Source organism: Notolabrus celidotus, chromosome 21 (assembly GCF_009762535.1).
Source record: "Notolabrus celidotus isolate fNotCel1 chromosome 21, fNotCel1.pri, whole genome shotgun sequence".
In the NCBI taxonomy this organism is placed as follows: Eukaryota; Metazoa; Chordata; class Actinopteri; order Labriformes; family Labridae; genus Notolabrus; species Notolabrus celidotus.
The window spans coordinates 22,269,972-22,297,033 of record NC_048292.1 but is presented as its reverse complement, the minus strand read 5'-3'; the positions used below and the strand labels follow the sequence as shown (position 1 = coordinate 22,297,033).

General features: G+C 39.1%; 1 protein-coding gene and 1 long non-coding RNA gene across 4 annotated transcripts; one reads left to right on the top strand and one right to left on the bottom strand.

The window, feature by feature from the left end:
- Positions 1-8,119: 8,119 nt before the first annotated feature.
- Positions 8,120-25,400, top strand: LOC117804659 (chloride anion exchanger-like). Of its 2 annotated transcripts, XM_034672946.1 has the most exons (21): positions 8,120-8,403; positions 9,421-9,596; positions 11,212-11,351; positions 13,477-13,587; positions 14,075-14,235; positions 14,391-14,555; positions 15,888-16,040; positions 16,301-16,383; positions 18,172-18,319; positions 18,405-18,518; positions 19,726-19,803; positions 19,892-19,987; positions 20,070-20,176; positions 20,662-20,731; positions 21,865-21,957; positions 22,120-22,215; positions 22,829-23,056; positions 23,126-23,180; positions 24,611-24,756; positions 24,846-24,905; positions 24,997-25,400. In XM_034672946.1, exons 2-21 carry the CDS (start codon positions 9,466-9,468, stop codon positions 25,021-25,023), a joined length of 2,262 nt encoding a protein of 753 aa, XP_034528837.1. In that variant the 5' UTR covers positions 8,120-8,403; positions 9,421-9,465; the 3' UTR covers positions 25,024-25,400. The 2 variants fall into 2 exon arrangements, with proteins under 2 accessions (XP_034528837.1, XP_034528838.1); XM_034672947.1 differs by lacking the exons at positions 24,846-24,905; positions 24,997-25,400 and having other exon boundaries at positions 8,148-8,403; positions 23,115-23,180; positions 24,611-24,679.
- On the bottom strand, positions 16,114-19,814 carry LOC117804660. Of its 2 annotated transcripts, none has more exons than XR_004629214.1 (2): positions 19,709-19,814; positions 16,114-16,419 (listed from the first exon to the last, which is right to left on the bottom strand). It is a non-coding gene; the product is annotated as an uncharacterized LOC117804660 (long non-coding RNA). The 2 variants fall into 2 exon arrangements; XR_004629213.1 differs by lacking the exon at positions 19,709-19,814 and adding an exon at positions 19,279-19,389.
- Positions 25,401-27,062: the final 1,662 nt, after the last annotated feature.

Here is a 27,062-nt window from a genome sequence, read left to right as displayed (position 1 = left end):
GCAATTACTAAAGTTGCCTAAGCTAACGTAAAGCTAATCAATAAGGTTAAAGAGGAAAATAACAGGAATAGAAGGATTGTTATACATCTACTCGGACATTTCAGGAGTTTCATCTCAGGACAATAAACCTCTGATAATAGCAAGACTACTGTATATTGGTGATTAAACATTTACACCTCAACATCTTTTGTTATGATGTTTTCAATTAACTCATTTGTTGATTACTGATTTGGCCCTCTTGTTTTTGAAACAAGGCTTCAGTGTTATGTTTGCTCTTAACTGTTACTATCGATCATTTTAACCCACGTGAACCCAAAAACTTTGAACCCTGAGCTGGTGTTTGTGTCTGGGTGGGAAACTTTGAAGATCCAAACATCAACATTGTTCCACAAACACAAGAACAATGTTTACTCAGTCCCAAACCACGATTGCTACTGCCACTCTGCAAGAACACTGCATGGATGGTAGTATTAGTCACAGAGGGAAACATGCTTACATATAAGAAAGCACACTTTAAATGTACATCCCAGCAGTCTTTGGGCCTTTATTCATTGCTCATATAAACACTGTTGGAGTTCTTCCTGAGACAGCAGAAGTTATAAAGCTCAGAGGACTGGGAATTTAGAAGCAGCACCTTAAAAGAGCCTTGGAGTCCTGATCATGAGGTGAGTGATCCGTCTGCAACAGTAAGTGCTCTTTAATTGCTCCACATACACTTCCTGCATGTTCGACCTCAGAGGGTCAGAGAGTTTAAGTTTGGAAAGTATGAATTTTGAACTTGGTCGTAATCTGTTGATAAACGTATGTTCATTTCTGGAGCACAAATCTTCCCATCATTAATACTATCTGTGTCATTTAACTAATGTGATTACATCTGATATCTTTGTACAAAATCTCAGGACCTGAATCGGAAGATGTTTGTGTAGTCTGCTGGCTTTATCTCCTCAGGTGATTGTTGTGCTCACAGCCTGAGATAGGTTTAAAGTCTGTGTCATAAAAAACACCTTTCGTGTGTCTGGTGTGAATTGCTATGAGTGTACATTGAAGTTTTATTGGAAGATTAACTGAGGGAAGGTTTATTTTGATGTTGTCCTTGACTGACTGTTTTTGAAAGTTAATTTTCAATCCTCACGTCAGAACAGAGTTTCAAGGAACAAGAGAAGAGTTTGTGTTTTCGTAGATAGGGTGTTTTCATTTGAAATAGCATTTATGAGTTGTATCTTAAATGTCATCCAATAGGCTGTTCTGATATCAAAGTAGCTGCTTAATAGGTTATAAATCTGTAAGTTGAAATACTTTTTTTTCAAATTTTATGGCGCTTAAAGTACAGATATATAAACTAGATGAAGACTGTTTCAGTTTCTGAATCCTTGTTTCATGCCTGAAGTCTCGATATCACACTGTCGTGTCTTTCTGGGTCAGTTAAATGTAAACAATTGTTTTAGTTATATGAATTACTTATGGTTTCCCCCCTCTTGAAGAGTCCTGTATCGAAGAGGCGAACTAAATGCAACATGATGCACATGAATTACACTTTTTAACCAGGATCTTTGTTGATGCTTTACTGCCAGAAAACAAACTACCAAATAACCTTTCACTATATTTTTTACATAGTTCTATTTGTTCCTACCTGACATATTTTTTAACATAAATTATGATATTGTGTAAAGCTTTTGCACCATGTCTTAGTCCCTGGCAGATTATGAACTAGTCATGAAACTCTGACAAAACTTTAAAGGGATACTAAACTAGTACAGTTTACTTCCATACCTTTATGAGATTTGCAATCACAATCAAGAAGTTGCAGTGTGAAGTATCGAGCTGATATGATATTAAGTAAGTAAGAGTATTATCACCTGATTGTAAAAATCATTTTGTGTTTAACTTTGAATAGAAAAGAATATCTTTATTGTCATTGTAACAGGTACAATTCATTTAAGTGCAATTGTATTTCACTGCAAAATGTTTCTGAGGTAATAAAATATAAAATGTGGGCTAAAAAGACCCTACAAAAAACACAAGACAGACAAACCTACACAGACATCTACATTCAACAGTTATTGCACAATTCCCTTGGCAAGGTATCACAGTATATGAATGAATTTATGTTTCGCAGCGTTCAATACGTCGATGGCTGTGGGGTAGAAACAGTTTTTCAGTGTGTTTGTCCTTGTTTTTATGCACCTGTATCTTCTGCCTGATGGTAGCAGTTCAAACAGATTGTGAACAGGGTGCAATGGGTCCTTAGATATGTTTTTTTCCACAGAGGGAAGAGGGAAGCAATTGACTTTCTGAGCAACCTTTATGACCCCCTAGAATGAGCTACTTTTATATCTACGTGAGGAAGTCATCTTGCACCGCCATGTTTCTACAGCAGCACAAAACGGACAAACTAGTAACATACATGTTTTGTGTTAAGTCACTGGTTGCAAAAATGCATGGGTTGCAAGACTAAGAAGAAGAAAGTTGTTATCGTGTGCAAAAAAAGTATTTGATGGAAATAACTTGAAAAATGGAGGATCTTACTTAAAATGCACTCAGGAGCTTCTTGTCCTCGAAGGCCACCGTCATTTCAATGACAGTAGGAGCAAGCAAGGGAGTAATTCAATCTAGAATCTGACAACTAGATAACACTAAATAATCTCATTTCTACAATCTGTACCTTTACCTTTTAGCAGAGTGTTTGGATTTGTTTGAAAGATTTGCCTACGTATTTCCAAAAATGCACCTAAAAATAATTTTGCTTAAGATTTCACTTTTCTTGTTGAGATTTTTCCTCAGACAATACAAGACTTATCTATGGGCAGATATAAAAATCATCCTTTTCCCCCATTTTTTGTTGCTTTTGGATTGACTTACTGTTGGACTACAACTCCCAAATGCATTGATCCATTCCAACACATTAGCAACTGATCAACAAAAAACAGATGCCGTAAGTCATTATGACGCAGGACTGTACGTTATACAACATCAGGAAGATAACTCAGCTGCTCTTCCTTTAATCCACTCCCTTTTATCTGTCTCACCACGTTCTGTTCACAATGACGGGACAGTCGAGTATGCTCTGTGTGCTGAGGCTGCGGGTTGTTTTTGTCCTCTTGAAGTTGCTGGGGATTTTTGCACATTCTCTCCTGTCTGTCTGATAATGTTCAAGGAAACAAACAAACAAGCTGAGTCATGCTGATCCACCACAGCACAAACTGGATTTCGTAAGATGAGTCCTAAACTAGAGAGACGTGAAACAGGTGTCACAACAACTTACACCAGCCGGATATTCTTCTATCAGCTGATAACGTTATTTTATCAAAGCTTTGAAGTTATTAAGCGCCTGTGAACAACAGAGTTATACTTGATAAAGAACAGCGCACAGAAGAGAGAGTCTACTGTAGTGGAGCAGCTCAGTTACATACTGTATATGTTGAAGTGTCTGTAAATGTTCATCCAGTCCGGCAGTTGCTTCTCATGAAGTTTAAACTATATCTGCAACTTTTCATGGATAAAATTCAGTCTTACAAAGACCAGTGAGACCTCATTTTCATGTTCAGAAGTGCTAACAGCTTGGCTCTTGGGGATGGTGCTGCCAGTCGGTTGGCTTATCAGTACACCACCACTTTGATCCAAACTCATATCCCAAAAAGTACCAGATGGATTTCCATTTCCATTTCCATAACTTAATGTACCTCCACATGTAAACAGATATTTCTGAAAGTAGTCTTTTCTCTCTGCCGACATAATCATGATCAGCCATTATTCGGTGATAAAGACTAATCAGTCGGTCAAGTTAAACATCTTAGAAAAGCATTGTGTGCATGATAACTGAATGTCTTCTTGAGCAAATGAATTAAATTAAGAACGATGAAATTTAAAAAAGCGAGAAGATTCATATCTTTGGATGGACGACAAGAGAGATTCACTGCTTTGTGTTTCATTGGAATAACAAGTCAACAAGTGCCAGGGGGATATCGACACGCCCACCATCTTGGATTTATGGTGCATGGGCAAATAATATTAACAACAACTGCCATTTAAAGTTGAGGTAATGATGTCAGCATCCCCCAAAACCTCTATTTCAGCTGTCTTCAATAATATAGGCAAAACACGATGTAAGACCAAAATGCAAAGAAAAAACCTGTGCTTTCAAAAGTATGCACGTATGGGGACAGGGCCTTAGTCTGTCATCTTCACCTGCCATTCATTTGAGTTGATAAATCCTTCGACAACAATGTGTGCTTTGAGCTGTGATAAGCTCCAGTTGTTGGCTTGTCCAGCGCTGGCTCAGAGTTGGATTGCGATAATGATAATTGTAATGATAATAGAAAGGGATAATAATAATAAACAGTTGATGTTTTCTTTCCTGAGCCAAAGTTATCAGCCAATCTATCAAACTATTATGGTCTGTTAACAAAATACTATCTCTTGGCCTGAGCTGGATCACCAGGCAGCAGGCCAGCGGACTAGAGAGGCTTTTTGGAAATGTTAAATAAAATCCTGCCAATGTTTATAAATGTAGAAAGCCTTTATTAACATCTGCCGCATGCAAACTTTTCCAACATACACCAGTATACAAATCCAAACTTATAAAAACTGTAACTGTAAGTATCATTCCAGATACAAAGCTGGGCTCCAGCCAACTGTGTCCTCATTGTCCTTTCGGTAAACTTGGGTTTGACAAATGACTGTTAGTGGGCTGTCGTTAAAGATTAACTAAGCACCACACCACTTCTTCTTTAAACTGAAAACCTCTGTGTTGGAATATTTGGAAGTGTTGTTGATCAGTTCAGGTTCAATCAATCTGGGCTTGAGCTCTTTTAGTCACCTCCTGCTCCACTGATGTTTTTGCAAGTGTTCGTGTGTGCGTATGATTTTTGATCGTGCCGACACAAAGGAGTGAGTGGGTGTGTCTTCATCCCTCCAGAAGCAGAAACTTCAGGGTTTAGTGACCTTTAAACAAACCCCCCCCCTGGGGACCCATCCAAATATTAGTGAGCTGAAAGGTTTTTCCATTTCTAAGCCATGTATCTTCCAATGTAGGTGAAAGAACCAACCTTTTTTAAAGGAAACTCTTGTGCCCATGTCCTGTTGAAACCTAACTTACTCGGGGGAAGGCTCAGAATATCAAACGACCAATCATATCTTCATATAATTAATGAACTACAATCAGGCGATTGCGTTGAGTACATGTTGAATTACAGCTGGCATATAAAGATAATTTCCCTGACACTGTGCGAAGCTGTCCCAATGCCATGAACTCATTTACTTAATTCAAGATATGAGTAAACCACTCTGGGATTTTGAGACAGTGTTGTGCCAGAGTGTGTGTGGTACGTGTGTGCCTCATGAGCACGTTGTTCCTTCACTCTCTGTTTATTATTGGAAATAAATCCATGCCAAGTGTAAATTGATTGACCTTGACTTAATCAACATTAGATCAGTGTTCCTCTATTCACCTGTTATTAATCTTTACTATGACAGAACAAAGGCTGGTAGAAACCACCTTACCAAGGCCGTACGATTCAGCCACCGCGGTCAGTTCAGGTCCTTTTTTTTCACTGCTCCAATAAGATTACCTCAATGAGCACACGTCCACAGTAAAAACAGGAAAGGTGCATTAAAATCAGTGTGCATTAATCACAGTCATTATGAACACCTGTGTCCTGCTGTATCCAAAGCTGAGAGAGTAGAAGTAGTGATTACAATGTCTTCAAGTTTCTTTCCTACCAGCTGTTTCTTTGCAAAGTCATCAATCATTTGCATTAGTCCTTGTAATACTTATGCCATAATGAAAAGATAAGCTCACACTGAGGACACGCCCCCATTTCACCCTCCTCCCAATGCTTTTTGTAATCCTTCAAAATGGCCTTACGTGACTAGATGAGCCAGCAGGGGCCAAATATCAACAAGGTTATCAAGGGAGCAATGCCTTTCACCTATGTTTGTCAAGTTAGACTAACAACACCTAGGGGAGGATCATCACTTTGCTCTGGTGTCCCTGTGTCACCCGTGTTCAGGCTGGCTCTCACTGCCCATCATATCCACATGTGGAGAGAAAGAGACAAGAGAATGACAGAGAAAAGAGAGATGTTAGAAAGAGGACAGGAAAGGCAGAGCCAAGACGAATTGCCTTTTTGGGCTAGAGGCTGTACTGTTACGAACTTCCCCGTGTAGAGGTATGAGTGAAAACTAATACAGCCCTAACATGAACAGTGATATTAAACAAGAGCGAAGGGAAAGGACTGGTTCTCAGTAAGGCAAACTGAAAAGGGTCAGCTCACCTGTGCGTCGGTCCGTCGGACTATACTGGGCGACGTGGGTGGTGAGGGGTGAGCCCAAACTTCTATGAGTTCAACAGTTCTTTTGTTTGGTTGGGTTAAGCTTAAAAGCGCTGTTGGTTCTCCAAGGTTTCATGGACGTCTCTGTCGTTGAGTCTTGTGGTTATCTGCCGGCATCCTCTTCGCATCCCAGCTGCGGCTCATCACCTCAATCAGGTGATGTCATACAAACAGGGCCAACCACCTTTCATGGGTGGCACCTCAGGAACAGGGTGTGTTTAACAATATCAGACAAACCAGTGACCAGTAAATAAAAGAAAAGAAAAGAAATGAAAAGGGGGCTTAAGGTACCCCTTTGTCCTAACAGTACGCTCTACCACCCCCCACTCAACAAGTTTCCTGAGGGAAGAGAGGCGAGAGGAGAGGGCCATCAAAGAGAACCGTCCTTCAAAGTGTAATTAAGAGGACAGGGAAGGCAGAGTCAGGGAGAGAATACTTTTTGGACTAAAGCTCAGCCCTGCCAGGTTAGGCTGTACGCTCTACCTCCCCCGATTCCTAACGTTTCATGAATGAAGAGAAGAGAGAGCCAGGAGAGAAGAGTCCTTGGAGATATGTAAGTAGTAGGACAGTTATGGCAGAGCCAGATCCAGAAGCCTGTTAGGGCTAGAGCTCACCCCAGCCTGGATAGGCTGTACACTCTACCTTCCTCTATTCCCCCATTTTCTCGGGGGAAGACAGGAGAGAGCAAGGAAAGAGAACAGTCCCAAGAAAGGTGTAAATTAGCAGACAGGGAAGGCAGAGCCAGGGCAGGAAGCCTGTTTGGGCTGTGGCTAATCCCCGTCAGGTTAGGCTGAACGCTCTACCTCCCCTTACTCTTACAGTTTCATAAATTTAGCAAAGAGAGGGGTGAGTTTTTTTCTTAAAATGTGCTTTGTGAAGGGAATTCTGCATACAAATATTTGCAAGATAACATTAAAAGCAACAGGAGGGAATTGTGTACAGTTTTCAACAGCAGCTCTAGATTGGGGAATCGTATCCCCAACACAAACGTGGTTGTTGATCATGTCGATATCAGAGGTCCTGCTCATCCCTTATTTTGATCGAGAAGTGAACCTGACATTAATTGAGAGAGCTGCAAGTGCAGAGACAAACACATCTGACACTGCTTTGTCTTTTTGTGCTTTGCAGGCTATTATTAATCTAAAAGCTGATTTGTCTTTGGTTGAGTTTTGTCTGTGATTATATTTTGATGATATTTAAGAAATAGATGATCATTTTAAGTACAATGAAGAAATATTTGCACGCCCTTGTTCCACCTCTTCTGAGCGGTACTCGTCTCCTTTCACACACAAACACATTTCCCATAAACCTGACCTGACCCTGTAAAAACAGAGGAGGGAGGTATCACTTCCACTTTATCCTGAGCAGACACCTCGATAAGACTGAAAGCAGAGAGCAAACCAGTTAAACCTCAACACACACACACACACTCTTACACAAACACACGTTCCCCTGCTTCAGGTTCTGCTCCTGCTTATCAGATATTTTGGAGCCGCTTTAAATTTGGACCAAGCTTCCTTCCCGTTAACTTTCTTTCCTCTCTTTTGTGTTGGATAACGATTAAAGGTTGGCAGAGTTTTAAGATTTCTGGTAAATGTGAAGCTTGATAGACATGCTTTTGAATATAACTTGTGATTCCCGCAGGCAAGCAAGCGTTGCTCCTGCAGACTATTTTTACCTTACCGACCTTCAGCAGCATTCCCCATCCTGAAAAGCGACTTGATTTCCACTTTGTAACAATGACCTGCCCTGTCTGTCCTGTCCACATCCTCCCTACCCTGCCCATCGGTACAGTATATTCCAAACGCTCCACAGAGGCGGAAAAGCCTCCAATGAATGTTGCAGGTTACAGATATCAGACAGAACAATGGTCAAGGATAAGGCAGGGATCCAGCAGTTGTGCGAAACGGAGACTCTATCATAATTGCTGTTAATAATTACAGTCGTGATAAGAGGCAGAGGTGGCATTTATGGATGGAAAAGTTGTCTGGTTTCTCAGTTGGTCTTCAGGAGCTGGAGGTGGAGGCAGAGAGAGTGGGGAGTTTGGATTTGAGACAGATAAGGACGCGATCAGGTAAGTGGGATGAGCTGCTGAGGGAGTGGAAGTTACTTTGAATCTTTTTGACGCTGTTGTGTCAGAAAACTCTAAAACTCTGGAGGATTGAAAAGGCACATGGGGCCAAGTTCTTCAATGGTAATCTTATCCCAGTAAGGCTATCAGTCTGGAGAATGAGATGTTTCAGATTAGATCTCGTTTAAAGCACTGATAATCCAGATTTGGTGATTTGAAGAGGTCTGGATCAGGCTGAACTAATCCAGTTTTGAATGAATTACCAGTGCAGACAAAGATTACAAAATCCAACAATTACTACAAGCTCTAAATGTGACCATGCACTACATAATTTGACCACAGGGGGTGCCAATTTCCACACAACTTGAAAGCCTGACTTTTGATTCTTAATTTGATATTTTTCGTTTGATATTTGGATGATTATATATTAATTTACTTCTGCAATTTAAGAGAAAATATAAATAAACATGTCTGAAGTGTTGACACTGTTGTAAAAAATGTGTTAGTTTGACCTACATAAAAGTTTTGTCATGTTTATCTTGAATCCAGCCCTCTGCTGGGATCAAGATAATCTGGATTTTTTGGATCAAAGTGATACCAATCCTACTCAAACGTTTAAACAACACAAACTGGAGGCTTCACCTGCATGAGAACCAAGATCAGAGACCTGAAATAAATTTCTGGAACTTTTTTGAGATATGATGTTTTTTTTTAAATGTTTGAATCGGTGGATGCTGGATTATGAAATCCAAATTGTGAATAGCTGTGTCTGGAATTCTTGAGGTGCTGATAAAGAACCTGATCTAAGAAAGGTCAAGAAGCTGCAACACTCCAGTGAGAATCTGTTTTCAGAGCTCAGTTAAAGTCTGACAAACCCAGCAGGTCCTGACCTGGCTCGTGTTCCCTGACGATACTTGAGGGTCTGGATCTTTGTAGTTTGCTGTTAATGTTCTTTGATAAGTCGTGTTCAAAGCCACCACAGCATCCTCTTCCTAACTTAATGTGATTACTTGATCTCAGAGCCACATAGAGACGAGGCAGTGGTCCCCAGAGAGCAGAGGAGAGATGATGCGAGCAGGAGCAAGGCAGTATGTGGTGGCCCGGCCGCTGTACTCCGAGGAGTCGTTCTCTGAGGAGCACGAGAAGGTCTACAGACACCGCAAGACCATGCTGGACCACGTCAAGCAGTACTTCACGTAAGGAGCATGAACTGCTTTCAATGTTTCCTGTTTTGAAACCACAGTTTGGTTAACCCTTAATGTCTGTGAGTTATGAATATTTAGATGGAAAAATAATGTATGATGATCATTATAAGAGGGATCATGCATCAGAAAATCAAGTATTATTTTAATGAATTAGATTTTTCCCTCTTCTGACAAGTTTTCACACTTTTCTGTTTCCCATGAGATGTTGTGAAAAAGCAAAGTCCTGACATTTTAATCATTTATGATTCAATAACCCAAAAAATGTCATAAAAAAAAAGTATTGTTATAAAACTGTTTGGTACAGCAGGAGAAAAATACCTGAAACTTGATCCCATTTTTAAAGCAATTTAATGAAACTTAAGTATATAAGAAATTAATTTGACAGAAATCCCTCCACATCAAGTGTATTAAACATTTATTGACTTATTCATCTCTGAACATCTTATCAATGAAGAAAAGATACTACAGGTCAAATCCTAGGTTCAGAAAATTGTTTAAGTTGTTTTAAAAAAGAGCTGTGAGGGAATGTTTTAGTTCAGTGTCTTGTGTTGTATAGTTGAATAAATTCATATTAGATGGTCTTGGGTTACTTCAAGTACAACATTTACAAAACCCATAAATTGGCTCTGTTTTACCATACAAGTCCGGGTGAAATAACACTTTTTACAGAGGAGTTCAAAGGCCACATTAAGGATAAGAAAGTTGAGATTTTGAGGATATAGCCATCATGTTAAGGGACTTAGATTGTAATTTTAAGAGATTCAAGTTGTGACAAAAAAAGCTGAAATGAACGAGAAAATAAAGACAGAAATGTATGAGAATAAAGTAGTAGACTCACATGAAAGTGGCTGTAAATTTACATGATTAAAACAAGAGATGAGAAAAAGAAACAATTTATTTTACAAAAGATTCTTAAGAGGAGAAGAGTGCGAAATGTACAAGAAAAACGTCGGATATTTAAAAAAAGCCATGAATTTACAAGAATAGGCTCAGATATTTACAAGACAACTAGTTTTAAATGCACATGAATAAAGTCCTTCATTAATGAGGAAAATTCAGAATTTAACAAGAATTAAATCAGAAGAGAAAGAAACTTAATATATGAATACAAATCTGAAATTGAAAAAAAAAAGTAGCAAATTTACAAGAATAAACTCACAAGAACATTTACAAAAAAAACATTAATTAAATTTTTTTTAGAAAGTAAACGTAGGATTAAGTTAAATATCTACAACAAGTATATATATATATATATATATATATATATATTTCTTTGGACTGTGGTTGTGTATACACATTCAGCAGTTTCAGTGTGCCGTTCAACTTCTCCTTTCTGTTTCATTAACATTAACTCTGCTGTCATGGTGCAAAGTTTAAAAGCATTCATTTGACCCTGTTCTCCCCTCATAGCTTACTGAAGAGTATTTCTGTTCTCGCTTGATTTTATGTTTCTAATGCTGCTTAGATTAAAGATTTGTCAACCACTTACGCTGCAGTCGGCGATACTTTAAGTGTGATGTACTCAGTTTTGTATTTCCTTTCACTGGCATAAATACATACATTAAACTCTGACTTTATATTTGTTTGTGTTGTTGTGTGGTTGTAGATGTGACGCCAAACGGGCAAAGAATGCAGCTCTCTCCCTTCTGCCTGTCATTGGATGGTTGAGGATCTACAGACTCAAAGAGTGGCTGCTGAGCGACATCGTGTCCGGTGTCAGCACTGGACTGGTCGCTGTCCTGCAAGGTAAATGCTTCAAACAGAGAGGTCCTTTCCTCTGAAGTAGAAACTCCTTAATGCGGTCAGAGGAGAGGAATGTGTGTGGGTACTGTGATACTCCCACAGGTTACACTCAGCTCACCTTCAACTGCTGGACGAATCCTGCTTCAAAGAGGTCGGTCTGCAGAGATATGGAGTCTGAAATTGAGAGAAAAGACTGCTGGGAGAGGTCACTTGGAGAAAATGTAGTATTACACAGAACTGATTCACTATAATGCTGTTTCCTTGAATAAACACTTACACACACCGGCCTGGAAGTGAAAAAGAAGCTGACATGTTTATCAGTCACCTCATTCTCTCTGCATGACCAAACTGACGAGAGCACACAAATACATCTTCAATCACTCAGAGCTGCTAAAGAAAAACCTTGTGCAAGATCATTCCCAGGAAAGAGTTGTGACTGATGCATGCACACATTTGTTTAACCTCTAGATAAGTTATCTGTTTACACAAAAAGCTCCTGTTAGGGACTTCTGGTTTGTGCAGATTTTGGTGCCCTGTGTGGACAAATCTGTAGCTTATTTATCTCTCATACATGAGTAAGCAGCGTGCACTTTCTTCTAAGGGTCACATGTTTCACTCAGAGAGGATCTTTGATGTGGAAAAGGTGAGAAATGCTCCTCATGTCACATCTTTAGACATTCAAAAAGACCACATAGAAAAAATCTTCTTCACTACTCATGGTCTGATTTGCTTTTGTAGGTCTTATATAGGCATCAATGTTTATTTCAGCCAGTTTCATAACCTGCAACAAATTCCACACAGTACCTTTTTACTGTGGACTTTTCAGGTGAATGTGTCTTGAATTAATTGTAGTGAGATGTTTGCACTTGAAATAAGTCAATCTCAAAGAGGTGAGAATTTAGTTTTTGCTGCGGAACACTCTAAAATTAAAGCATTCGTTGATCAAAAACGGAAGAAAAAAAGGGTGAAAGTATTTTTTTTCCTTCCTCATTGGAGGTCTAATGTATTCAATGTGGTTTTACCTTGTTCTGTATTTTTCTCTTAATTTTTAGACTTACATTGTATTTGCTTTGATGGAATATCAACAGTCCAGTGGTGTCAGTGCATGTAGCCTCTAATTTAAACGTCCATACTCTTCCAGCTTTGTAAAAGCTTTTAGAGTTACACCACTTTCTCCATTTCTCAGTAGCTTGAAGATTGTTGAGGCCTTAAAGCATGCATCAAATTCTCTACATCATATGATTCTTCAACAACCTATACAGTTTCTCTGAGTGCAAGGGTCCTCTTTAAGCCGTTCATTTGTATTAGCTTACTTTGACGCTTTGCACGTTTCCCTGTGTCCGATTTCCTAGATATAACACCTCGTAAGTCTGAAGTACTTCATACCCTTACCTTGTTCTGTATTGATAAGTATGCATCTATCCTGTTGTTGCTGCTTTGGCATACAATATTTTGTTGGTGCTGAAGTTTGCAGTCAGTTTTACGTGCACATGTTGTTTCAAACATCCCTAAACTTAACCCTGGCCCTTTCAACCAATACAAAAATCAAGCATGTCGTGCAATATTTATTAAAGCATCATGAGATTTAATGATCGGACTCTTTGGCTCCAGCTTTCATGCTTCTGATTTCACTTGTCTCGTCTTCCACATGGCATAGCTTTCCAATCAGCTCTTGTGTCCAACCTGATAATATATGATAAGCTTCCTGTAGGGTACACAGTCAGTCCTCCTCTATAGCTGAGCTGTTTAGAATAATTATACAGCTCCATGATAATAAATCTGTGGCAGCGGAACAGCGTCCCTCACATGAAAGTGATAAACAACCTGTAGGTTCAATTATTTTACAATATTTATACACAAGTTTGTCTGAAAATAGATGCTGAGAAAGTTGTGTTTATGTATGTTTTACAAGACAAAATGGGACAAACTGGTTGTTTTTTACTAAAAAACGCTTCTTTTGCAACATGGCATCATATTAGGTCCCATTGTGAACTCTCTCACTCTCTATCCGCGCAAGGAGTAGTAACAGGAGGCTGAAAATACTGGCTGACTTTCCTGAAACAAACAAAGCATCAGGACTCTGTGATCTATTTTCGAATCTGAATAATGTGTTGATGATGTGTCTCAGGTCTGGCTTACTGCCTGCTGGCCTCTCTTCCCCCCTGGTACGGACTCTTCTCTGCCTTCTTCCCCGTCATCATCTACTTCTTCCTGGGAACCTCCAGACACATCTCAGTGGGTGAGGCCTGCTCCTAACACGCTCAAATGCCTGATGTGAAGAAGTCAGCCATCTACCCTTCCTCTCTAAGATTTATACACATACATTACATATATATTCATTACATATTATATTCATTACATATATATTCATTACATATATATTCATTACATATTTTATATGCATTAAAACAATGGTGTCACCCACACAGCATATCTCAATGTCCTCACTTGATGTGGTTTGCTCATAAAACCTTCACCTAAATTCAAATATTATGGGATGGTGCTTCTCTCAGGCTGTGACAGGCAGACACATATTTAGCAGCCAGAGGAGTTGCTGACCCTTCCCCCAGGAGAACTGACAGTTTCTCTTCTGGGGTTAATGTTGGGAAGTTTGTTATTATTTAGTAATTTCCCTGTAGTGGGAATCTCTTAGTAAAGAGAACTTGCTACAGTTCAGGAGGAAGTGCATCTCTGTCTATCATCTCTTTCTCTCTCTTTTATCACAGGTCCGTTCCCGGTCTTGTGTCTGATGATCGGCTCAGCGGTCACCAGGTTGGTCCCTGATGAGGGTCCACCTGCCAACATTACCGGGTTTGAGGGCCTGAGCAGAGACGAGCAGAGAGTGTTGGTGGCTTCCTCAATCACCTTCCTGGTCGGTTGCATGCAGGTGAGACAGACTCACCTCAAACACTGAGGTTAACCCTTCAGCAGATCAACTTGCTTAGTGCTTAGTTCCAGCAAACATCTGTCCTGCAAGTTTTGACATCTAACTAAGGGCTGATGGAAACGCTTTCGTCAACATGATCTCTCGGTCTCTTCCAGCTGGCGATGGGTGTCCTTCAGGTGGGCTTTGTAGTCATGTACCTGTCCGACACTCTGATCTCTGGCTTCACCACAGCAGCTGCCGTCCACATCCTGATATCGCAGCTCAAGTTTGTGTTGGGGCTGCATGTCCCGGGCATCAGTGGACCACTGTCTCTCATTTATGTAAGTCCAGAACCATTTAAAGCTTCTAAATGTTCTGAAAGTCAGATGTGTGGGTCTTTCATCCTTCAGACCTGTTTTTTCCAAGTTTCAGAGGCAGACTATTTTTTTTATAAAAGTATAGATCTACCTGGGGGGATAGATCTTTCTCTGTTGCCGCCCCCACCCTCTGGAACGCCTTACCACTAAACATTCGAAACTGCCCCAACCTGTCCACTTTCAAATCACTCACCAAAACCCTCCTATTCAGAACTGCTTTCAATGTATGATTGCTTTTAAATGTATTTTATGCTTTTCTTTCATGTATTTATTCATCTGTTGTTTTATATGATGTTTTTATCCCCTGTGCAGCGTCATTGAGTTTTCAGAAAAGCACTTTATAGATAAAATGTATTATTATCATTATTATTTTAATTACAGTATTAGAAAAAACACTAGTTGTTTATTATATTCAGATTATATCACCACCAAGCTACACATTCCACAGTTCCAAAGTTGGAAGAAAAACTTTTGAAAAAAACCCAAATATTATTAATTTGTATTTATGTAATATGCATTTATTTATTCCATTTTAATTTTCAATTGAATATTTATTTATTTCTGTAGGACTATGGACCTTTTTTTTAATGAAGTATTTGTGTATGAGATCTGCCTCTGAGTCTAACGACTGCATTGTTGTTTTGTATTGTGTTGGCTAAGTCAATTTTTTTAAATCAGGTTCTGCAGAACTAAAGTTAAGTCTTATTTGACCTGAAATGACAGAAATATGCTTTCACTCTTAACTGTTAAGAAGCTGTTTCCTTTTCATACACCCTCATATTTAAAGCTAAAGAGAAACTTTTGTGCTTACTTTGGCGTCCCCTGTGGACAAAGTTGTATCTTTAATGTCTTTGCTGATCTTGACCCATGCCTCGTCCTGTGTTCTTCTTACCATCAAATCTATCACTCATCGAGAATCTTTAATGTTGAAAATGTAAACAAAGTGTGTTTCTGCAGTGTGCTGTTAATATTTGTGACACCTCTCCCTGCTGCAGCAAATTTAAACGTTAGAAATAAACACAGGAATAATCTGTCTTTATGTTGATGGTCTGACTTGTTTCAGTAGCTCATAAAGAGGTAAGAATATTAATTTAAGTCTGTTTCATAACCAGTTAAAAAAAAACTCACAGGAGCTTTAAGATGACTTTATAAAGTCTTGTATTTCAGCTGAACCAGGCTGTCTCACTAAACCCATATTTTCAGGGTAGTTGGCCCAGGTATTAAATTTGATAATGAGGTGAGATGTGGTAGCATGGGTCAGTCTTTTCTTATAGCTCTTGATTTCTGTCTTTTCAGACTCTGGAGATCATTTTTAACAAGATCTCCTCCACCAATGTGTGCGACGTGGTGATCTCTTTGGTGATCATGGTGGTGGTGTTCATCGTGAAGGAGCTGAACGACAGATACAAGTCCAAGCTGCCCGTTCCCATCCCCATAGAAGTCATCATGGTGAGGAACATTGTGAAACACGATCCTCGGGAATGTCTCCATAACACACGTCATATAAGTGTTGTTAGTCATATCAGTAATAATGATAATGTTTAATTTGACTGTGACCGTAACAACCACTGATCTGATTTATGAGGTCATTGAAGGCTTTAAAGGAAAGGATTCTTGCCAGCTCAGGGAAAGAGTTCACAATCTGTGCAGCAGGACATAATAAATATCTCTTCTTTTGTAACTCACACCTCCTGTTGTTTCTTTTGCAGACGGTCATCGTATGTGGAGTTTCTTACGCATTCAACTTCAAGGATCGATTCGGCGTTGATGTTGTCGGACATATTCCAAAAGGGTGAGATATTCTGCACAAGAGCTGAAAGCAAAGGGTCTGTTTTGTTTTTCAAAGCAGGAGTGGAAAAAAAAAGAAGAGCATATCAATGAAACCTTTTGAAACTGGATTCAGAGCAATAAACACATAAAAGGATAATTAGATTAGTTTTTACAAGCAGGTTACAGTAGATAGCTCCCTTGTTGTTTTGCAAGACAATATAAAAATTCCACTGGACTACAACTTAAACGCATTAAAACCTCAAGAGAAAACGTCAGCCTCTGTTGGCCAAACTGAAAATTACATCAACAAACACTTTTCAAATAAGTCTGGAAAAAGAATTAACACGTTTCCCCAGGTAATACATTAATAAAGTAAGATCATTCTGCAAAGATCACTAGCTTTAACCTACAGTAAGGTTGTATTTAAAGGTACAGTGTGTAGAATTTAAAGGTACAGTATATACCTTTACTGTACCTTTAAATACTACACACTGCACATTAAAATACCACACACTGTACCTTTAAATATAACACACTGCAACTTTGAATACAACACACTATACCTTTAAATCCTACACACTGTATCTTTAAATATAACACACTGCACCTTTAAATACTACATACTGTACCTTTAAATACTATACACTGTGCCTTTAAATATACAGTGTTCAGTGTATGTGTAGTTCTTAAAGGTACAGTGTGTATTATTTAAAGGTAGAGTGTGTATTATTTAAAGGTGCATTGTGAAGTATTTAAATATGCAGTGTGTAGTTTTTGAAGGTACAGTGTGTAGTATTTAAAAATACAGTGTGCAGTATTTGAAGGTCCAGTGTGTAGTATTTTAAAATACAGTGTGTAATTTTTAAAGGTACAGTGTGTAGTATTTAAAGTTACAGTGTACCATAATAGAACAAAACAAAACATTACTGCTCAATAACAAGAGGCAGATTGGAAACCAGACTTTAGAGGTAAATCCAGCAGCAACTAAACACTAACTTTAGGGACATAAATGTGCAGGAGGAGCCAGAAAACACCCTGATTGGCTTGTCAAGTGGCTTCCAGATAAAAACTTAACATGAAGACAAATGGACAAATTATGATCTCCCATACCAATTCATAATTTCATAAAGTAAAATTACAACAACCCAGGAGTGATGGGTTATGTGGTTAATCTTTAAGTTTCCCAGATCTCTTCTATGCTTCTCAAACACCTGTCTAAGTTGATTTCAGGTCAGAAATGTGTCTCATATGTGTCGTTACTTTATGAGTTTCTCACTATCAGTCAAAACAGACTCATTCATAGTATCACAGTGTAAAGATAATGAGGTCTTAACAATACAACAAAACATCCATATACCTTTGCCTTAGACTGCACCCATCAGATAGACACTAAGGAGGTGTTTTATGAACTCTGATGTCAGTCAGCTGTAAAAATCTGTAAGTACTGCAATATACGATTGAGTTGATCATTCTTTTATGTGCTCTGTGCAAACTGGGCCAACGACAACTCTTAAGCTAAGGCAGCATAGTGAAAGTTAAAAACATGGCACCTGTTTAAAAATGAGTTACACAGTAATCTCAAGCAGACATGTAAGGAAAGGTAGACTATTGTTGTATTTTAAATACAACCCTACATGTAAAAGATAAGATTGATTGAAATGTGATGTTTGGGTGTCGAAATGCACATATGATGCGTTAGAGTACTCCTATTTCTGTCAAGTAATGTTTGACTAATATCTAATTTGACTTAAGTTACTTTTTTGCAGAAATATTTCAACATAACAGACTACTAACTGTGCTTTGTTCTCAGGTACGAGACTCCGATTGCCCCGGACCTTCAGATCTTCGAGGGAACAGCAGTGGAAGCTTTCCCCATGGCCATCGTGGGATTTGCCGTCGCCTTCTCTGTGGCTAAAGTCTACTCTGTGAAACATGACTACATCATAGATGGAAACCAGGTATGAGCTACAATGATGTTAATCCTCACATCATTAACATTGCAGCTGATCATGATGATGATAGATAGCATGTTTTTTTCTGTAGGAGCTGATAGCTTTTGGAGTCAGCAATATCTTTGGAGCCTCCTTCAAGTCGTTTGCAGCGAGTACAGCTCTGTCCAGGAGCGCAGTTCAGGAGAGCACAGGAGGAAAAACACAGGTACACTAACACGTTTGATTTTATCCTGGTTCAGCCTGATTATAGTCCAAGCTGAGGATGACTTTGAATCAAAGTTGGACAAAATTGAGTAAAACTAGAGCCGAGCCGAGGACACCAAATGGAGAAAACATGAGCGCAGAACTTAAACTTTACTTGTTCTGAAGTTTTGTTAGTTAATTACTGTCCAAACCCTCCAATTGGAGTAAAAATCAATTTCTGTGGAGAATTGTCTTTGCTATAATGCAACATTTTAGCTTTGTGCAGCATGTTTTCTCTGATTAAAGCACGTCCCTATTGCTGCATAGGATTTGGAGTCTTGCATTTGTTCTCTAATTTGCATCGTTTCTGCATTTGTGGCACATTTCTCCTTATGCAGATTATTTGGTCTGTTGCAGATCAGCTGTCATTGTTGGCCTTCTGCTTTTCTTTTGTATAATTCATTTTCTTGTTAAGTGTCTTGGAGAAACTTTTAAAGCGCTTTTATAAATAAAATGTATTATAATTATTACTATTATTATTATTATTATTATTATTGTGCTTGAATATGTGTCAGTAATGAAAAATATAATAATGTCATAAGCAATCTCTCAAACCCTCAGAAGAAAAGTAACTGAAATGATTTTTTACTTTATAGATATTTAAATGTATTACCCAACTTTCTTGCCAATCACTTGCTTATGTTAAATACTTGATTGTGATTGGTCAAAACCCCTTACAATGTGGACAACCAGATCACACGTGTCATATAAAATCAACCCACCGAGAGGAGTCCGTCACATTCCACCTCTGCTTGTTGACACTGTGGTAAAAACATACTATCCAATAGCATCGCTGACAACATGGAGTATATTTTTAAGATTACTTTCATTTAATTCAGAGAGCACGAGCTGATCTGACGTGTCACCTGCAGAGAAAAGATGATAAGAGGATGGAAGCTGGGCAGATAATTGCGAGCAATGTTAAAACACACGAGGAGCTGAGTTAAAGAGACATCTAACAAACAGAAGAAAACAGACAGGAAGCAGTTATGTGAAAGCCAAATTATGCAGCAGTCATGGGGAAATGAATTGCTTCAGGATAGAATAGATCTTGTCTCACATTTTAAGAACTCTATTTTGCATAGCCACCCGCTCACTAGACATTATCCCACTTTGCACAAGGAAATAGGGCTATTAATCACTCTAACATACCTGTTCATGCTTTTCAGATTGCCGGTTTACTGTCAGCCATCGTTGTGATGATCGTCACTCTGGCCATTGGATTCTTACTGCAGCCACTCCCAAAGGTGAACCAAAGAACACCTAGGAACCAAAATAAAAGAGTCTTCAGGGTCTGGACTGTCTGAACTTTAACCTCTGATCCATCATTTACAGTCTGTGCTGGGCGCTGTGATCATTGTCAACCTGAAGGGCATGCTGATGCAGGTCAGAGACGTCCCGTACCTGTGGAGGAAAGACAAACCGGACTGTGTAAGTTCTCTCATACAGATGACTGATATGAAAGATTTAATAATAAGACGTGTGCTTTAAACTCCCTCTCATCTCTGTGCAGGTGGTGTGGATTACTACCTGCGTCGCTTCCATCTTACTGGGGTTAGATATCGGACTGGCTGCAGGCCTCGGTGTGGAGCTGATCAGTGTCGTCCTCAGGGTTCAGTTGTGAGGATCCATCTGACTACTTCTATATCAATCGGACTTTGTGACTTTTAGTTCCTGATCTCATCCTGCAGTTTCTTAGATTTTGTCAACTTTTAGACAAACTCTCATTAAAATGTGTGCAGACCTCAACGGTAACATGTAAAAAACATCTTGAGGCTTCATACCTCCAAATCTAAACTCAAACCATCAGCCACAGTTTTAGTTTTTGTTGCATGTTAACAAGCAAACAGTAGCATGCAAATATGCTAAACTGGAATGCTGAATTATGGTAATGCTACCGGCTTAGCATCTATCTGTTCGCATTGTTATTGTCAGGTATGTTAGCATGTCGAGTTGACATGTAGCTGAAAGCACAGCTGTTCTTAACAACATCCTCTGGAGTAAACATGGCCCTTGTCTTTTAATCTTTCCTATCTTTGCTCAGTTTCAGATTTTGCAGCTTTGTTTTATTTTTTAATAAGTTGTCATGTCCTCATTTCTTTCAGCCCTCGCTGCAGTGTGCTGGCCAACATCCAAGGAACTGATATCTACAAAGACAGAAAGGACTACATCAATGTAAGCTGATCGTGTTCTGAAAGATGTTTCCTATATCTTATTTTGAGTAAAGTTCTTAAGATGAGGAGAATAATACAACACTGTTAAAAGGAAAAAGCTGTGAAAACTCAAGATTTCAAGGCAACTGTCTGCACTCGATTTTTGAGTTTTGAGGCTAACTAGAAATCTTAAATTTGAGCTAACTGATTAGTTTTTGTTGAGATAACTTATCATTCATATGTGGTGTAACTTCAAGTTTTAAGTTCTACATACTAAGAAGTGAAAGTTTTGCAAACTTATTAGTTATTGTTCAGAAAATGTACCTTTATTACTGCACGTCACTACACCGTTTTCACACTTGCAAGGTAGCTAGCTAATGTTCAAGGTGGCTAACTATTGTAATGACCATGCCTTATTAAACTAACTACACAAATTAAAGTTACGTTAACTGGTAATCAATTCACCAACTGTAAAGCTAGAGTTTCAATATAATACTCAAACAAAATACTCACCTTTAGGGCGATCAAATCCACACAGGACAGGAGAGATGGCGCCACATGTGGGGAATTGAAAGTGTTGAAAAACCCTGTAGATTTGAGTTGGAGACCCCGTTCTTTGCCTGAAGCATACTGAAATAATTGAGCCGAGCCTCAAACCCATAACTTCAAGTTTTGCAGACCTAACTTATGAAATGAGACCAACTTTACACAACAAACTTAATACAGGTAGTGAGTTAATACTTTGATGTAGTTTGCAACAAAATTGAATTTTTTTTGTTTACTTAACCAGAAAATCATTTTCAGGCCAACAATTTTAAGTTTTCATTTTTACAGTGCACTGTACACCTGTTTGTAAACATGAGGCTGCATCATAACTGGAAGGAAGTAGAGTTAAAGATCTGGCACATAGGTTGTCCTGCTTATGATGCGATTACTAATATGCATGAAGAAGGAAGAAGGATGTTAAAGGTTAATTTCACCTGCAGTAAGAAAAACTGTTTTTAATGAGCGCTTACTCCCTATAAGAAACACCCTGTGTCTTTATAATCCTTGTGGGAACTAGAGAGGTGATAGATGCCTCCTTCTTCCTCCTTCCTCCTGTGACTTGCATGCTTTTGGCTTTAACCAGAGGATAAATGTGATGCTTCTCTCCAGATATACGAGCCTGAGGGAGTGAAGATCTTCAGGATACCATCACCGATCTTTTTTGCAAACATCGAGTTCTTTAAGAGTAAGCTGGTGGAAGCTGTGAGTACAACATTGGCTGTTTCTTTTTAACGTTGCAGTCTCAAAATATTTATTCACATCCAGAAACCTTCAACGTAGTTCCTTTAATTTGTAAGACATCATCGTCTTGTTGTAGCTACTTTTGTTTCTTAGAAGTCTAAGCTAACTTGAAGGTCTCCTCAGGTTGGATTTAACCCTTTAAGAGTGCTGAGGAAGAGGAACAAAGCGCTGAGGAAGATCCGGAAACTTCTACAGAAGGGAGACCTGCAGTGGACATCAGTGAGTAAAGACTTTGACCGGTTTCAGGTGTAAAAACATCAACAACACACTTTCACTGGAGACACGTTCAGTAAGCCATAAAAGTCCCAGTAAATCATCTTTTATTGTTTTATCGCGTGAAATACTGGGAATGGTTTTTCCTCAGAAGATGGTACAAAGTTCACTTCCAGCTATCTTTTAATTGAAGTAAATGTGTGTTCATAAAATAGGTAGGTCTGCGTTGTGTCAGGCAGGTCAGGCTCTGGTGTTTTACAGCATGTCTACAACTTCTCATACAACATTTAAGCAGACTTTAGTTGTGTTATTTGAAGCTTTAAAAGCTGAGGAACTCCCCTACAAACCAATCAAAGTACAGACCACAGGTAACACACCACGCAATCAGTTTCCCATCAGTCATGTGTGAGATTTAACTATTAAACCATTACAGTAAGTGCAGAGTAGTTCCAAGGATGGACATGGTTTGTGGAGCGGTGCATGCTTCATTGAGCTTTGGGGCTGTCTTCGTTGCAGGAGATATTAGACATCGGAGATTTCTGTCTACTACTCCAAGATAGGGGGTAACAAACTTGAATCCATTAAATAAAAAGGTACAAACTCTGTTTCCCCCTCACAGAAAGGGCTCTTGAACACCTCATGTGGACCCCTCAATGAGTCAGAGGATGAGAGTAACGTAGAGGAGCTGGACCTGCCCACAGACTTTAAGGACCTTCCTGCACGGATTGACTGGAACGCCCGGCTTCCCGCCAACATCATCGTCCCCACAGTGGACGTCCACAGTCTGATTCTGGACTTCGCTGCCGTCTCCTTCATCGACATCTCAGCCCTAAAAGGGCTCAAAATGGTGAGTTGGTGATTTACAGCAGCAGGAGGAGCTGTTTGTCTGTTAATCTAATCTTTAGATGTTTTACAGATGCTGACAGAGCTGATCCGGGTTGAAGTTGAGGTCTACATTGTGGCTTGTGACAGTAAGTATAAACCTGAAGAGATTAAGTCTCGACCATAGACTGTATAAAATATGGACATAGTATTCGTGACGTCACCCATCTGTTTCTGAAGCGCTGTTTGGAGGCCAATCATCGCGGCAGCCATATTGCTGCTGTCCAGTGATTGTGACGTAAAGAGGCGGGCTTTAAGCCTCCTAGCCAACAGCTAAGTGTTCCCGCCTGTCAATCGAGTCAGTTGTGCCTCTCATTGGAAGACTAGTAATCTCAATATCTTCTAAATTAAGGCATTAGAAAAAAATCCCCCCCCCCCGTACAGTGTGTGCCGATCGAGAAATGAGCTATCCGGAGTCTACAACTTTTGTACCAGGCTGCAAACATGTTTATTTCTGCTGTAAAGATCAGCTTTTTTGAATTGGTGTGTATGTGGTTTCCGGTACTTCCGGAGCCAGCCTCAAGCGGATCCCCAATGAACCGCAGTTTTTAGCACTTCCGCATTGGACTCATATTTTAAGACCGGAGGTTGCCGCTTGGTCTCGACCATAGACTGTAAATAAAAATGGACAGCGTTGCTCCGCCTCTTCCCGTTGTACGGTTCTGAAGCCAAAAAATCCCCATTCAAATGAATGGGGGAGCAGTCAGACCTATACTGCAGCCAGCCACCAGGGGGCAGACACACTGCTGAAAGCCTCACTACCAGCCACCGGAGCCTCTCCCTTGGTCTCGACCCACACAGACAGACCTGACAAAGTCATCACCAACCGTTCAGAAAGATCCAAATCTCTCTCTAATGTGTCAATAATGAAGGCTTTTGCAAATCACTACATCACAACACAATCATTCATCAGTTCATTACATCCCCAGAGTTGTGCTAGTTCAGCTGTTTGTGGTGAGTCTCAGTTTCCCTGTAAACCACACCACAAAGGCTTCACTCTGGCTTCCTTCAGCGGTATGAACCTCAAACAGAAACTGATGTTCTTGTGATGTTCTTGTAATTAACGGGTCTTAAGTTTGCTGAAATAACAACATCATGATGCAGATTAGTCAAAAGTCAAGCTTTGTCAGGTCTGTCTTCAAGAGGAGAAGAAAACTACTTTTATAATGTTTGTTTGTTGAATGGAGGTGGGATCCATCATTTCTGATGCTGAGTTTCAGGAAGTCAAGAAATCTAAATGCTGATTGTCTTTAGTGACACAGCATCAGGCAGATTTGTGTCTCATACAAATTATAAATGATTATTATTGCACCACAAACACCAGTGTAGATCCCACACTGACATTCAAATGCCCGGGTAGATTCAGCCTTTTATAAAGAAGTGTTAACAGAGATTAAAAAGTGTGTGACATACTTCAAAGTCTGCGTGAGAGACAACATCTGTAATATAATAGAAATTTTGACTTTAACTTCTTAGAGATAAAACTTCAGTACTTCTCATACCTTCTTCTCACCTGCAGCTTACATTCTGGAAAAACTGCACAACTGTTGCTTTTTTGATGATGAAGTTCAGCCGTCGATGTTTTTCCTGACGCTTCACGACGCCATGCTGCACATTCTAGAAAAACATCCCGAGTCCACGGAAAAGAAATCCGACTTTGACAGGGTAAATATGTCGAGATGTAAACTGTTTGCATGACAATAAGAGTATAAATGTCCACAACATGTTTATTTCTGCATGTTCCTGTTTTGCAGATTATAACAACAGTCACAGTGCACCACCCTGAAGGCAGTTTGAGAAGCAGAGATAGAAATGTAAGTTACTGTATATAGTGATATTGCTGGTCTACTGTATGTCTGCCATGATTAAGCTAATACCTGAAACACGACTCTTCTTCACCCGCAGGCTCTGGATCCAGAAACCAGGTTCTGACATCGGATTTGAGAGATTTCTGTATGAAAACACAAAAAAGACCAAAGAAAAAAGAGTAAATAGTTTACTGATCATGCTGTAAGAGACTCTGATGTAATGAATGACATGATGCTCTGTTTGACTTTTGACCATCTGAGTTTACATATTCACTTTTTACTCTAATGTAAGAAGACAAATTCATGTTTTTATACTGTATATAGCGAGTTTGTAGAAATGTTAGGTGCAATATATTTTACAGTTTTGTATCATATTTTCATGACAATAAATAAGTGCACTTTGAGACACTGCTCCTGAGGTGAGGTGTCAACGCAATGTCAAAAAGACTGAATGTGCATGTGCTGAAATATTGTAATAAATATTTTATCACTCTAAATGATGATATTCAATGTTTGTGTTATTTTTGGGGATAAAAGAAGCATAAAGATTTATTGTCGTGCAAAGACCGTGTTTAGTGGACTGCCTTAATCCTACATTATTTGTAATGGTCACCAGGGGGAGACTCCACTGGTTGCATGGAGACATCTGGTCGTATACAAGTCTGCACATTCAGTGAGCCCTCCTCAAAGTGTGAGTAAAGATGAGGTTAAAAGATTGTCTGCTTGCGTTCACGCATTCTGCACCACCATAAATCTTGGAAAATGCTCAGCGGTTCAGTGAATGTGTTAATACAGCATTACAGGAAAAGACCACACTTCTTGGTTGGTTTATCACAAGCTTCAAGTCTTCCGCAACTCAGCAATGTGTTTATTTTGCAAATTACGGTGCCATTTATAGTAATATAATGATAACAAAGCAGGGTTTAGTGTGTTTGTGTTCCTATCTGAATCCAACCTCTCATCCTGATGTCACTTCTGGTTGCAAAAAGCAGGATGAAGACAGACAAACTATCAAACTCGAGGCTTAAAAATGTTAGTATGAAAAAAAATCTGGGCCGTAATGCTGGTCTTATATACAGTCAGTGGTCTAGTTAAAAAAGTGTTGTAAGTGGCATTAAAATAATCATACTCCTTATTTTGATGCATGCAGCATGAGCTGATATCCTATGATGCTGAACTTTGTTCCTGTTTGCTAAAAGGTGAGTGTTTCCATGTCCTCTGGAGTCCAGTGTTCTTGTAAAAAGAAAATAATCTTGTAAAAATGGTTTGAATGACAGCTTCCCTTTTCAGTTCAGAACATTAGATCATAATTTCATACCTGCAGACATTTACTTCCTGTTTACCGCTTTATATATATTCTGCCATACACACTGGTCATACATTTTCATTCAAACTTTACTTACTGTGATGTGGTTTTTGGTCAGACACCTTTATACAATAATAAATCTCTACTGTATGTGAATAATTCAGTGTTTGCAGTGAAGTTCACAGTCTATGCTGGGTCACACTCAAATGACGGTGTTCAGAGGTGGGCAGCGTTTGCATCTAAATGATTTCCCAGTCTCTCTGTTCCTTTCTTACTTTGATAAACTTTAGTGTGACCCTTATTGTACAAAGATTTTCTTCTCCTTGTTGATAAAACATGCAAATAATCTAAAGTGATCTTCTGCTATTGCTCTATCAGTCAGTTCAAAGCAATTTACGATTCACAAATTGATTTAGCAGACACTTTTGTCCAAAGCAACGTACGTCTGGGAGGAAGCGCAACACAGGTATAGATCTCATTTTAACAAATGCAAAAAAACTAAACAACAACGTGATAACTGCATTATTTATCGTCTTTTGGCTAACCTGCTCTTTAAGTAAGATAAGATAAGATAAGATAAGATAAGATAAGATAAGATAAGATAAGATAAGATAGATAAGATAGTACCTTATTGATCCCCGGGGGGAATTCGGATGTTGCAGCAACACAGACATAAGCACAAATTGAGAATAGTTTAAATAAGTAATAATAAAAATAGAAACGTAAAAATTTGACTAAAAATGTAAGTTATATACAAATGTTACACATGAGTATCAGAATCAGCTGTTGAAAACTAGATATTGGTCAACCACTAGTTTTCACTTATTACAATGAAAACAATGAAATCTGTCTGTGAC